At 38.1% G+C, this 14,933-nt stretch overlaps 1 protein-coding gene across 1 annotated transcript in view; it reads left to right on the top strand.

Moving 5' to 3' along the window:
- Positions 1–14,933, top strand: part of QTGAL (queuosine-tRNA galactosyltransferase) — a 91,530-nt gene that overhangs the window by 57,566 nt on the left and 19,031 nt on the right. The window contains 1 exon segment of the mRNA XM_020987532.2: positions 11,289–11,413. Within this exon segment, the coding sequence (XP_020843191.1) occupies positions 11,289–11,413 (125 nt within the window).

Raw genomic sequence — 14,933 nt, 5'->3', positions numbered from 1 at the left:
TTGAGAGGAATGGGTATTGTATTTTGTCAAAAGCTTTTTCTCTATCTATTGAGATAATCATTTGGTTTCTGTTAGTTTTGTTGATGTAATCAGTTATCCTGATAGTTTTCCTAATATTAAACCAGCCCTGTATTACTGGTATAAATCCTACCTGGTCATAGTGTATTATTCTCATGATAATTTTCTGTAATCTTTTTTTGCTAATATTTTATTTAAAATGTTTGCATCTATATTCATTAGGGAAATAGGTCTATAATTTTCTTTCTCTGTTTTGACTCTTCCCAGTTTAGGTATCAGGCCCATATTTGTATCATAAAAAGAATTTGGTAGGGCTCCTTCTTTGCCTATTCTTCCAAATAGTCTATATAGTATTGGAATTAATTGTTCTCTAAATGTTTGATAGAATCCATTTGTAAATCCATCTGGCCCTGGAGATTTTTTTTCCTAGGGAGTTCATTGATGGCTTGTTCAATTTCTTTTTCTGAGATGAGTTATTTAATTATTTTACTTCCTCTTCTGTTACTCTGGGCAATTTATATTTTTGTAAATATTCATCCATTTCACTAAGATTGTCAAATTTATTGGCATACAGTTGAGCACAATAGTTCCTAATTATTGTTTTAATTTCCTCTTAATTGGTGGTGAATTCACTCTTTTCATTTTTGATATTGGTAATTTGGTTTTCTTCTTTCTTTTAATTAAATTAACCAAAGGTTTATCTATTTTATTGTTTTTTTCATAAAACCAGTTCAATAGTTTTCTTAATTTCAGTTTTATTAATCTCTCCTTTGGTTTTCGTTATGTTTAATTTGGTATTTAATTGGAGATTTTTAATTTGTTCTTTTTCTAGGTTTTGTTGTTGTTGTTGCATGCCCAATTCATTGATCTCCTGTTTCTCTGTTTTATTCATGTAAGCCTTTAGAGATATAAAACTTCCCCTAAGAACAGCTTTCACTACATCCTCTAAGTTTTGGTATGTTGTCTCTTTATTGTCATTCTCTTGGATGAAGTTATTGATTGTTTCTATGAATGTTGTTTGACCCATTCATTTTTTAGGATTATATTATTTAGTTTCCAATTAATTTTTAGTCCATCTTTCTATGGCCATTTATTACATATAATTTTTATTGCATCATGATCTGAAAATGATGCATTTAATATTTCTGCCTTTCTGCATTGAATTGTGAGGTTTTTATGCCTTAGAACATGGTCGGTTTTTGTGTAAGTACCACATACTGCTGAGAAAAAAAGTATATTCCTTTCTATTCACCTATTTAACTTCTTTCTTGTTTATTTTGTGTTTCGATTTATCTAGTTCGGAGAGGAGGAGGTTGAGGACCCCCACTAGTATAGTTTTGCTGTCTATTTCTTCCTGTGACTCCCTGAACTTTTACTGTAAGGATTTGGATGCTGTACCACTTGGTGCATATATGTTTAGTAATGTATTACTTCGTTCTCTATAGTACCTTTTAGCAGGATGTAGTTTCCTTCCTTATCTCTTTTAATTAGATGTTTTTGCTTTTGCTTTGTCTGAAATCAGGATTGCTACCCCTGCTTTTTTTACTTCAGCTGAAGCATAATATATTCAGCTCTGGCCTTTTACCTTAACTCTGTGTGTATCCCTCTGTTTCAAATGTGTTTCTTGTAAACAACATATTGTGGGTTTATGGTTTTTAATCCATTCTGCTATCTGTTTCTGTTTTATGGGAGAGTTCATCCCATTCACATTCACAGTTGTGATTACTATTAATGTCTTTCTCTCCATCCCATTCTCTCCCCTCCCCCCTTATGCTGTTCTCTTTCCTTTCTCCCTTTCTCTCCTCATTAGTGTTTTGCTTTTGACCACAACCTTCCTCAGTCCACTCTCTTTTCTATTAGCCCCCTCCCTTTTCTTCCCCTTTATCTTTACTACTTCTTCCCTCCCTTCTATTCACTCCCTCCCTTTTCTTTTTGTTTTCCCCATCCTACTTCCTATAGCATCAGTTAGATTTCTATACCTAACTGATTATGTTATTCCCTCCTTGAATCAAATCTGATGAGAGTAAGGTTCAAACAATGCTCATCTCCCTCCCTTCTTTCCCTCTACTGTAATAGGTTTTTATGCCTTTTCATGTAATGTAATTTACCCTTGTCTGCCTCTTCTTTTCCTTCTCTGTCAGTCCAATCCCTTAATTGGATCCACTTAATCCACTTACTTAGATCCACTTAACCCAGTTAATTAGATTTTTTTTCCTTACATCAAAGTCACTTTATACCCACCCCCTCTGTCTATGTATACCCTTTTTAAGTGGTATAATAACAATACAGTTATCAAGAGTTACAAGTGTCATCTTCCCTTGTAAGTATGTGAACAGTTTGCCCTTATTAATAACATGTTTTTTTTCTGTCCTGTTTACCTTTTTATGCCTCTCTTGAGTCTTGTATTTGAAGATCAAATTTTCTATTGAATTCTGGCCTTTTCATCAAGAAGGTTTGGAAGTCCCCTGTTTCTGTCCATCTCCTCCCCTGAAAGATTACGCTCAATTTCACTGGGTAGTTGATCCTTGGTTGTAATCAAGCTCTTGCCTTACAGAATATCATATTGTATGCCCTACAGTCTTTTAATGTAAAAGCTGCTAGGTCCTGTGTAATCCTGACTGTAGTTCCATGATATCTAAATTGTTTGTTTTAGGCTGCTTGCAGCATTTTCTCTTTGACCTGGTAATTTTTGGAATTTGGCTACTATAGTCCTTGGCATTTGCAATTTGACATCTCTTTCAGGACGTGATCAGTGGATTCTTTTGATGACTATTTTACCTTCTGGATCTAAGACCTCAGGGCAGTTTTCCTTGATAATTTCCTGAAAGATGCTGCCCAGGCTCTTTTTTTCATCATAGTTTTCAGGTAGACCAATAATTTTTAAATTGTCTCTCCTGGATCTGTTTTCTAGGTCAGTTGTTTTACCAATGAGGTATTTTACCTTTTCATCTATTTTTTCATTCTTTTGTTTCTGTTTGACTGATTCTTGCTGTCTCATAGCATCATTAGCTTCCACTTGCCCAATTCTAATTTTTAACAAATTGTTTTCTTCTATTAGATTTTGTACCTCCATTTGGCTCATTTTACTTTTTAAGGAGTTCTTCTCCTCAGTCAGTTTTTGTGCCTCCTTTTCAATTTGGCCAATTCTGCTTTTTAAGGAGTTGTTTTCTTCAGTGTACTTTTTTCAATTTGACCAATTGTATATTTTTTAAGGACTTGTTTTCTACAGTTAATTTTTGTCCTTCCTTTTCCAAGCTATTGACTCTCTCGCATACTTTTCATTTCTTTTCCCAATTTTTCTTCTACCTCTCTTATTTGATTTTTAAAATCCTTCTTGAGCTCTTCTAAGAAGGCTTTTGGGGCTTGAGACCAGTTCATATTGAGGTTTCAGATGTGGGCACTGAATTTGTGTCTTGTTCTTCCCTGTCCCCATAATAAGAATCTATGATCATTGTACGTTTCTTTTGCTCATGATGTTTGCTTATTTCCTTACTTTTAAAAAAATTGGGCTCTCCTACTGGAGAGTAGGTGGCACTGGCCCAAGCTTATTGTGTTGGGAGACTGGGGCCTGGTCACTGCCTTTGTGTGCTGGGGCCTCAGGGGCTAGCAGTTAGAGGCTGTAGGGTCTGGCAACTTACCTGGTGTGGGCTGGAATCAGCAACACTGGAGGTCTAGGGTTAGGGATGGGGAGTCTGGCCCCTGGAAGACACCTGCTTACCCAGGCCTTGCACACCTTTCTTTGGCTCCGGCAAAGGATGTTTTGCTGCTTGAGGATGTTTCTTAGCCTGAAGCTTTATCTCTTGGAGTTGTGCTCCCCAGAGTTTTGCTAAGGCACTGGGAGACTTGGCTGCCAGAGAAAACTGTGGCATGTGGTGGTTTTCCCAGCTGGTGTCCACGAGTTTCCCGGGCTGTACTGAGCCACTTGGGGGTCCTGGTGTTGGTACTTGCCTGCTCCACCAACCTGGGGTTCAGGCTCTTCTGCTAGCTTGCTGGGACACCTCCCGTTCTGTACTGCTCCCCCTCCCCCTGAGCAAGAGAGGTCTTTCCCATTAATCCCCCAAGCTGCCTGGGCTACAAGACTGCTGCACCCTGTCTTTCTGCTGGTTCAGCTGTTCCAAGGGTTTTGCCTGGGGTGATATTTTCCAGGCTTTCAGAAGTCAATAAGGAAGGATTAGAGTGACTTACTTTTTACTCCGCCATCTTAGCTCCTGGAAGCAGAATTCTTTTTGAGATCATGTAAGCCTCATTTGTTCCCATTTTGCAGGAGACTGTCTAATGGGAATCATGTTGCACAGAAACTTTTCTCTCCTTATGTAAGACAGGAAATGGTTAAACCTGCCTCTTTTTGATCTGGGGGGAAAAGGTTCCCCTTTTTCCTTTGTCTTTCCACATTCAGAACTTGGCCAGAGTTTCAATGTAGAGAGAGAGAGTTCTTTAATTACCAACTTTTTCTTTCCAAAAGTTTCCAAACCATTTACTCTCAAACTCTCTGTTCACATTGTTCATGCAAATAGATTGTGGCTTTCTTTCTGTCCCTGCTCCTCTCATTCCTGCATGTTAAAACTTTCTTAGGGGTGCAGCCAAGATGGCAGAGTGAAAGCAGTGACTTGCTTGAGCTCCTCTCCAAACCCCTCCAAATACTCATAAAAAATGGCTCTAAACAAATTCTGAAGCAGCAGAACCCACAAAAAGACAGAGTGAAACAAATTTCCAGCCCAAGACAACCTGGATGATTGATCAGAAAGGTGTATCGAGCAGGGCTGGGAGTGCAGCATAGCGCAGTGTGGGTATGCCTCAGCAAACCTGGAGCAGGCCTCAGAGGACTGAATTTCGGGTAGCTATGAAGGTTTCCAGACTCCTCAATCCACGAATGCCAAAGACAGCTTAGAAGGTCAGTGGGAAAAGTCTGCTTCTGTCGGTGCTGAGAAAGGAAGGCGGGGTCTAGCTCCATTCCCCAAGAGTGTGGCTGGGGGGAGTGGGGCAGCTGCTTCCCAAAGCTTCCAGGCCACAGACTGAGGGGGAATCCAGTGGCTGATCAGAGAGGGATTGCAGGGATCTCTTTGCCAGTGCTGAGGCAGGAATCTCTTGCTTTGCCCATGTTTGGATCTAGGCCACAGTTCTGGGGGCGGTGTTGGGGTGAGGAGGAGCGCTGGCTTGGTGGAGCTTGTAGTGGCTGTGGAGAGGAACCCCTCCTCACAGTTACAGGACAGAAAGGAGTACTTGTAGTCACAAGCCAGGAAAGGAGCAAACACCTTGCCCCTTATCATACCACCTTGGAAGAACTGAAAATTTACGGGTCCCTACAAGTATCTCTTAAAACAGCTGTACTAACCCCTGAAGCTTGGGACAGTACATTCTCCACATTGGAAGCAGACTCTTACCTTAACAAAGAGTTTAAAACTCAAGTAATTGGCTGGGATCATGAGCAAGCAGCGCAAAAAGAGTCAGACTATATTATCTTACTTTGGTGAAAAAGAAGATCAAAATATACAACCAGAAGAAGACAACAAAGTCAAAGCTCCTACATCCAAAGCCTCCAAGAAAAATATGAATCAGTCCCAGGCCTTGGAAGAGCTCAAAAGGGATTTTGAGAAGCAAGTAAGGGAAGTAGAGGAAAAACTGAGAGTGATGCAAGAAAATCATGAAAAACAAGTCAACAGCTTGCTAAAGGAGACCCAAAAAAATACTGAAGAAAATAACACCTTAAAAAATAGCCTAACCCAAATGGCAAAAGAGGTCCAAAAAGCCAATGAGGAGAAAATGCCCTAAAAAGAAAATTGGCCAAATGGAAAAGGAAGTCCAAAAGATTACTGAAGAAAATACTTCCTTAAAAATTAGAATAGAGCAATTGGAAGATAGTGACTTTATGAGAAATCAAGACACAGTAGAACAAATCCAAAAGAATGAAAAATTAGAAAACAATGTGAAATATCTCATTGGAAAAACAACTGACCTGGAAAATAGATCCAGGAGAGAGAATTTAAAAATTATTGGACTATCTGAAAGCCATGATCAAAAAAAGAGCCTAGACATCATCTTTCAAGAAATTATCAAGGAAAACTGCCCTGATATATTAGAACCAGAGGGCAAAATAGAAATTGAAAGAATCCACAGATCTCCTCCTGAAAGAGATCCCCAAAGGAAAACTCCTAGGAATATTATAGCCAAATTCCAGAGTTCCCAGGTCAAGGAGAAAATATTACAAGCTGCCAGAAGGAAACAATTCAAGTACTGTGGAAACACAATCAGGATAACACAAGATTTAGCAGCTTCTACATTAAAGGACCACAGGGCATGGAATATAATATTCCGGAGGGCAAAGGAGATAGGATTACAACCAAGAATCACCTACCCAGCAAAACTGAGTATAATCCTTCAGGGGAAAAAATGGTCATTCAGTGAAATAGAGGACTTTCAAGCATTCTTGATGAAAAGACCAGAGCTGAATAGAAAATTTGACTTTCAAATACAGGACTCAGTGGAACATGAAGAGGTAAACAGGAAAGAGAAATCATAAGAGACTTATTAAGATTGAACTGTTTACATTCCTGCATGGAAAGATGATATTTATAACTCATGAGACCTTTGTCAGTATTAGGGTAGTTGGAGGAAAAAAATTATATGTATGTATATGTAGATAGATAGATAGAGGGCACAGGGTGAGTTGAAGATTAAGGGGTCATATCTGGAGAATAAAATTAAGGGATGAGAGAGGATTATACTCGGAGAAGAAGAAAGGGAGAGGTAGAATGGGGTAAATTATCTCACAAAAAAACAGAAAAGAAAAGTCTCTTACAGTGGAGGGGAAACAGGGGAAGGTGAGAGGGAATGAGTGAATCTTATTCTCATAGGATTTGGCTTAAGGAGGGAATAACATACACATTCAATCTGTCTTACCCTACAGGAAAATAGGGGGAGAAGGGGACAAGAGAGCAGGGGGATGATAGAGAGGAGGGCAGATTGGGAAAGGGGTAATCAGAAGTAAATACTTCTGAGGAGGGACAGGGTCAAAAGAAAGAATAGAATAAATGGGAGGGCAGGATAGGATTAAGGGAAATAGAGTTAGTTTTTCACAACATGTCTAGTATGGACATGTTTTGCATAACTGCACATGTACAACCTATATTGAGTTGCTTGCCTTTTCAATGAGGGTGGGTGGGGAGGGAGGAAGAGAGAAAATTTGAAACCTAAAGTTTTAAAAACATATGTTTAAAAAAATGTTTTCACATGCTACTGGGAAATAATACAGGAAATGGGGTACAGAAGTCTATCCTGCCTTACAGGAAAATAGAAGGGGAAGGGGATAAGGGAAGGGGAGAGAGATAGAAGAGAGGACAGACTAGGGGAAGGGATATTCAGAATGTATGCCATCTTGGGGTGGGGGGGGGGGAGATGGGGTGAAAATTTGGAACTCAAAAACTTGTGGAAGTGAATGTTGAAAACTAAAAATAAATAAACTTATATTTAAAAAAAAACTTTATTGCCTTTCCTTCTATCTACTTATCCCTCTGGTGGACTTTGATTAAAGTCCCTTTAAAAGTGAGCATAATTTATTTCTTTCCAATTCTGATCTGACACTTCTCTTAAACTCTTCTATTTGCCTTTATCAATCATATAACCCAAAAAATAAAGTATTTTTCTTTCTCTTTCTCATCCTCCCACTCCTCTGAGGCTGCTTTAATCAGGGAGGGAGGGAAAGAGGGAGAGAAAAAGGCATTCTAAGAAAAGTCCAGCTATAGCCCTTAGAAGCTTCCCTTGCTGGCTGGCTGCATTTTAAACCTTATAGGACGTCAGATTACACACAAACACTCACACCACACAGACAAACATAGAGGAGACTATTATGATGAACACACAAAGTAATACAGATAATAATGGGGAAAATCCGAAAGCTCTGAGAGGTTTGTCAGAAATCCCCTGCACAAATAAGACCATTTTTCTTGGTCCACTAGATTTTATCGAGGCCAAGCACAAAGCTTTCCTTTTCAAGATCTTGGAGAGTAAGTCCTGCTGAGTCCATCTTTGAGGATCCTGTGGCCTTGAGGCTGGAAGAGAAGAGGGATCATGCAGGCATAGGCTTGAGAACAGGGAGTCCCTCTGTGAAAGAGAGTCTCAGGGTATAGAGGGAAGTAAGCCTCAGGGAACCAAAAAGCACCTGCAGTTTTCCCAATTCCCTAGCATCTGAGAGAATTGGGCATACACTTCTAGATAGGGCATCCTCTGTGCAGCAGAAGGTGTGCCCAAGTGTGAGACAGTCTTGTATCCATCTGATCCAAATGGAACCTGAGAGTGTCAGGCCCCAAAAGCGCCTCCAAGCCTTCCTATGTGCTTGGAGAGCAACCTTAACTGCAGAGCAAGAAAGGGATAGAGAGAGAGGGGATGCTTACATACTTTCTGGTCTTGGCTAAAGAAGGGCTTGAGAGGGTCAGGCAATTCTCCATAACAAGGCTACCAAAATATGATGCGGTTTGGGGTGCTGGGAACCCCAAAATGCAAGGATACTGACCTGCCCTGTATCCTTGCATTTTGGGGTTCCCAGAACCCCAAACTGCATCAAAAGTACATTTTCTGTATACAATTCTTTATAACAATATTAATTCTAATAATGTGCATTCTTCCTAATATAGTGATCATGAAATAACCCATAAAATGCAATATACAAAATAAAATTGGTAACATGCAAAACATTTTTCTAGCTAGTAATTCCCTAGAATTCTGTGACATTTTTGTGCTAACATCTCAATTTAAAAACCTCATTAATTTCAAACAATACTACACTGCTGTAAACCTCTCTACAGTTATCTCTTCCACATCACGACCTTCTCCATGGTTTTGATATATCATGGGTCAGCATAAGAAATGAAATGGGAATTTTTTCAGAGTTTTTGGAAGCCTCAGATGACACACGAAGATCAGCAGCCAACACAGAACCTATGACCATTACTTAACCCAAATTTTATAATAAGGCACTATATTATAACACCCCATTAAAAAAAAGAACAAATTCAGACTTCTCTGGTACAAAGGGAGGGCCAAAAAATTTTATATACAGATTTTCCAGGTTTTTTGTAGGGGAGGGTTGCCATACCCCTTGTCCCTGAGATGTGGAAGGGATAACTACTTTGATTGCTATCTGAAAACCAACAGAGTGGTTACTGGGACTTTAGTTGCTATTGTCAGAAGACACATCACCTCTGACACTCTGAATTCATAGGGAGCTCTTTACAACAGTAGACTTAGCAAGACTAGTGAAGCACCTAATAGGATACCAATCACTCTACAAACTTGTGCACATTGCACCTTTCATTTTTTTCTGTACTGTGCATAGCTGTGAATGTGTACAATTGCCATAAAAGTAAAAATGAGATTGCTAATAAAGTCACATGAATTCTTGAAGTTACAAAAGTTAAATGTTGAGATGTTGAGGATTGACTTTATATTATACATACATACATATGTGTGTGTGTGTGTGTGTGTGTATATATATATATATATATGAGACATGGTTAAGAAAGAAATTTGTTTTGATTATACATGGTTGTGATTTTTTCATAACAGAGGGAATACAGAGGTGGGAAAGAAAGAATTTGACACCAAAAAGAAAGCTGAATTTTTAAAAGTACTGTATAAACAAGTTGAAAAAGAGGAGAGAAGGGGGAAGATAGGTGGCACAGTGGATAGAGCACTGGCCCTGAAGTCAGGAGGGCCTGAGTTCAAATCCGGCCTCAGACCAAAACAGTTGACACTTACTAGCTGTGTGACCCCGGGCAAGTCACTTAACCCCAATTGCCTTAAAAACAAAAAGAGAGAGAAGAAGGGATTTTATTTGACTACTTAATTCTGAGAAAAAAACAAGGGGAAGCATTAAATAACTAGATAAAAGGAAGAAATAAAATGGAAGTAATAAATTAAGCAAAACTCTAAAACTAGAGAAAAGGATAACAAACAGGACTTGAGGAAGAGGTGATAAGAGCTGGAAGAAAGGAGTTGGAGTAGGGAGGAAAACAGGCATTGAACTCATACGTTATGAGTTCAGTGCCTGTTGTTAATTCTGGGTACCTGGAATTTGGGTTGGGTGATTAAATGAATTTTAAAGAAAGAGGTTGATAGGTAATAATGGTAAAGAGCGTCTGGAAGTGTGGAGTGCAAAGAGTATTTCATCTCTGTTTCATAAGCTGTAGTGGTTTGGGAGAGGTAATAAATGAAAATACAACCAGTGCTGGAAAAGATGACCAGAGATGCAATTTCATCAAAAGAAAACCTGGTCTCAGTGAGTGCCAGAAAATGAAAGAGAAGATTATAAGGTTAGGGTTAGGGTTAGAGGAAGTTTGCTAATTATGGCGTAGGCATTCCAGGGGGCTAGAAGAGACTGGGAATTCTGGTGTGAAGTATTGTTGGGGTAGGGTTGAAAGGGAGATAGGATAAGGGAATGGACTGTTGAGGTTGGGGTAGAGGACTTTTTCTTTGGCAGCTGGGAGTTCAGTATCACAGGGATGAGGAGTAAGTGTAGGATGATGTGTAAGTGTGCTGACTACTTGGGAATGAGTCCAAGCAGAGTAACAGTGAAATCTGTTGATGAAAGCAGGTGATCAGCAGTTTCAAATTGGACTCTCTTGGGCTTAGCACAGTCCTCAACTTCCTGACCTGCCATGTTTTTGTTTTTTAGATGGCGTCTGGAACCCTGCCTTGTTGTAGGCATGCTCAGTAGATAGTGTGTGTTTCTCATCAGGCGTGCTCTGTGCACTATTTGCCCCAAGTCTGGCATTCTTGTGTCTCTTGGGGGCAGGAGTGGATTAAAGGGGAAGTGTTCTCTTGTTCTTTGCCCTTCAGTTATGAGCAAGACACAGCTGACTTATGTAAGTTTGGGAGCTCAATCACCTGGAGCATGTTTTCTAGTTTAAGAGAAAAGTTATAGGCTTATTTCTAACGTATAACTAAAAGGATAAAGTTCTATGTAATTCTTAGTTATTGGGCCTCCATTGGGTTAGTTGAGTGGATCATGAGATTACATAGAGAGATGTAGAATGGTTGCGATCTACAGTTATTTATGGCATAACTAGTTAATAATAGATATTAGAAAAATAAATGTCACTTGGAACTTTTTTTAAACAAATGTAAGCATCTGTGATTAAAATAGGAAAAATCAGCTTTTTAATGTATTCCTTGAATTTACATTCCATACTTGGAACAGTCAAATAGTGCAAATTTCTCCACTTTAGACTTTAAATGAAAATATTGAAAATTGTAAATGACTTTTCTCTCTCCTATAGGGTGTACCTGAGGACTTATTATTCTTTTATCATCATCTCAGAAAGGGTGGTGGAGTCTTTCTGGTTGAACAGTGCCTTCTCCTCTATCGATACCATCCACATGCAGCAACACACTCAGTCCTAGAGTAAGTAAATTATCAATTTGTGATTAGGTGAAAATGAGAAACAAATTTAGGAACCTAAATATATTTAGCAACTCTGTTGGAGACGCACCCAGAATTTTAGCTTTTATTGGCTTAGCTTTAAATATGATACCCAAATTCAAGACCCAGAAATGCTTGGTATAACTGCCTGATAGTCACAAATTACTGTATTTGAAATGGCTTTTTGACTCACTTTTCCTTGTTTTAAAACCCATATACTTATTTTATAAAATATGTAATTTCATTGTAATTTGACAGGTATTCATTATGTACCTTTTCTAATTTCCATTCAAGGCCTTCAGAAGTGTGAAAATCCCATATCTCTAAGATGTCTTTACGCTGTAATTGTTATGCTTCTATAATATTATGATTTCCAATTTGATATTCTTTCCATCTACTCTGATGCTGTCTTCAGTCTATTGACATACACTATTTTTATCATGATGTAGTGGAAGGAGCTTGGAAGAAGACTTAGCTTGTATTGCTGATTCTCATACTAATGCTGTCATCTTGATGAAGTCACTTCAGCTATATGACCTTTTTAAAATCTGAAAAATGAGGTCTCTTCCAACTCTAAACTATGAATTTCCCTATATTCAATCAGATACCAGGACTCTTCTTTTCCGTTCTTGCTACCAGTACTATTTGTCAGCCATTCATAATTTAGATCATATATTTAAAACTGGAAGAAATGTGAAAAATTGTCTGGTTCAAATTCCCTAATCTCCCATTGTACAAATGTATGTATATGTACAAATGTACAAAGAAGACAAATCCAACAGAAATTAGTTTGCCCAGGTGTAGCAGAGCCAGGGTCCAAATCCTGTCTTTGTTATGATAATCTCCAAATTAGTTTTCTGGGCTCCAGTTTTTTCTCTTGTGATCCCTGTCACTAGTTTTCTTTTAAAACATCACTTCCATCATGTGCCTACACTGCTCAAAACTTTTAGTGGTTTCCTCCCACACACAAAACTAACTCCTTGGCTTGGCATTCCAGTCTAATGGGAGAGACAACATGCAATTCAGGACCGGGTCATTGCCACTAGAAATTACGTCAAATTTATTTTTGAGGAGCCTAGGTTTAGGGATCTAAACCTAGCAACAGGATCTATTTAACATATCACTATAAGCTATAAAAATGTAGTAGCTACCCAAACAGTATAACATTCCCTACATAATATTCCTCCAACCTGTATACACACTGAAGGTTGGTAGCCAGAGAATAACTGCTACTTCAAAGGTCAGGGTAGTTACCTTTTAGATACTCATAAAATTATGGGACATCAGTATGCTTCCTCTTAGCAATCAGCAAATTGGCATAATTAGCTTTTAACAAAGATATTTATTAAGTAGTGTTCTAAAAATAGTCGCTATAAAATATCTAACTGGAGGTCCTGACCTAGTGTTTCCAAATTCCTGACAAATTACCAAATCTTTAGGATTTGAGCATAAAAAAATGGAATTTCTGGGAATCCTTGGGAATTTCTGAAACTATAAGTTATTCTTTATTTTTAATAACATTTTACTTGTTTTTAAATAAGTGACTGTGATAATACAAAATGAATTATTTTTCTGTGATAGGATTGTTCTAAAAGCTTCAGATGTTTTTGTAAGGAAAAGATAATGATAAATATATGTATTATTATTAAATAATATATTGGTTCACAGTGATTTAAAATATCTAGCAACAAGCCAACTGATTTGCTTCATTTTTCTTAAAATACTTTCATTATTCATCATACTCTCTTTATTCATTATGGATCTATACAAATTAATGAGAAATATTAAATTTAGTAGTATTTACAAAGACTGTCACCGTATGTCTTATATTTAAACACTGGAAAATGCCAGTGAACATTATTGAGTAGAATTCAAATAATGTAACATATCTTCAGATATATTAGCAAGAATGCAATGTAGAATCACATGTTGAAATTGCCAGCTCAAGGATTTATTTTGCTTCCAAAATGTGTTATTTCTTGGAACACAAGTCGTAGAATTTATATATGATATACTATGCATATAAACTTGATAATATTTGTTTTATTTGAAAGAATGACTCACTGTTGGCAGTGGACTGGGCCACAAGCATACACTTAACAACATGGCAACATTTATAAGCAAGGTGGACTGATTCTATTGTGATTGCTTATCTCCTATGTATTCCTGCCCTGGTTTCTAGAAATGTGTACCATAGCCTTCTACTCCATGTGTTAGTGTTTCCTGCTTTTGCTTTTGACTTGACATCAGTGGATTCCTTTGAACCTGTTAACCTTTAATTCTTACAAGAAAATCACTATGCTTTTTTCATTTTGTTGACTGATTTTTCTCAAGATTTTAGTTGTTCCCTGAAAAACTATGGTATCCAAGAAGGAAAGCCCTGGATGGAGAATGTCTTCAGTGCATCCCCATAAATGTAAAGGGTATCCAACTATATTCTAGATGAGCCCTTGCAGTGTAGCAACCCCTCTGAGGTCCTCTTCCAACCTGTACTCAGGCTTGATGATTGGGTCCTTAAGAAGAATAACTGCTGCCTCAAGGTTCAGAAGGAGTAACCACTCCTAAAGTTCATGAGCATTTTTACTTAAGCAGCCATTACCAAGATAGCAGAGTAAAAATAGCAAAACATTATCCCCCACAAACTTGGGACACACTCTCCAAGAAATATACATTGTCCATGGGAAAAGTAGGTTTAGAACAGTGGTAGTGAGGATCATGTGATGAATACACATAGGACAAAGGCAGTTCACAACTCTTGGTACTGCAGAACCTGGAGGACCAGGTTTTCTGTCTTTTTTCTTCATTTAATTCTTATGCAGCTCCCCTGAAGTTTAACATCTCTTCTGGGTAGGTTGTTTACCATCCATAGGGCATTTGCTGGATGTCCTTTATCACAGTGGCAAACACCTTTAGCAACCCACCTCTCCTGATTTTCATGCCTGGCCTGATGTTTATGATCAGAGCTTTATTGAACAAGGTAATCTCTCGTATATCATTTGAGGAATCTTCAATGATTTTAATATATGGTTGGTTGATTTTGTTGGAAGATACAAATGCAATGTGGCATTTTGCTTTACCAGATTAAATGCTTATGAAAAGATAATCAATGAACAATGAGCAAAATAGGATCTCTTATTCTCTGCATCTTTCAGTCAGTTGTGTGATGGAAAAGATATAGCACACTGTAGAATATCTCTTATGAAAACGTGTCTGTTCATGCCATATGGAGATGATTCTCATTTAAAAAAAAATTATAGCTGGGCATGTAGGTTGGTAATTTTAGATATTTTCATGGTTGCCTTTTTAGGTATTAATAGGGGTTAAGATTTCTTCCACACTTTTGGTACCTTCCCCTCTTTCAAATGCTTTGTGAGTCAGTCACACTCACTCAAAATTGTGTTGTTTCTAGTATGGCATCCATCCCTCTACATAAAATTGGCCTGGTCTGGCTGAGTCCCATCTTTGTTGTCTTCAATGTCATTTCAGGATCCTCTTTAAACAT

This window comes from Phascolarctos cinereus, unplaced genomic scaffold (assembly GCF_003287225.1).
Source record: "Phascolarctos cinereus isolate Bilbo 61053 unplaced genomic scaffold, phaCin_HiC Scaffold_5;HRSCAF=322, whole genome shotgun sequence".
In the NCBI taxonomy this organism is placed as follows: domain Eukaryota; kingdom Metazoa; phylum Chordata; class Mammalia; order Diprotodontia; family Phascolarctidae; genus Phascolarctos; species Phascolarctos cinereus.
Note: the sequence above shows the minus strand (reverse complement) of the source record. Positions and strands in the feature narration are given on the sequence as shown.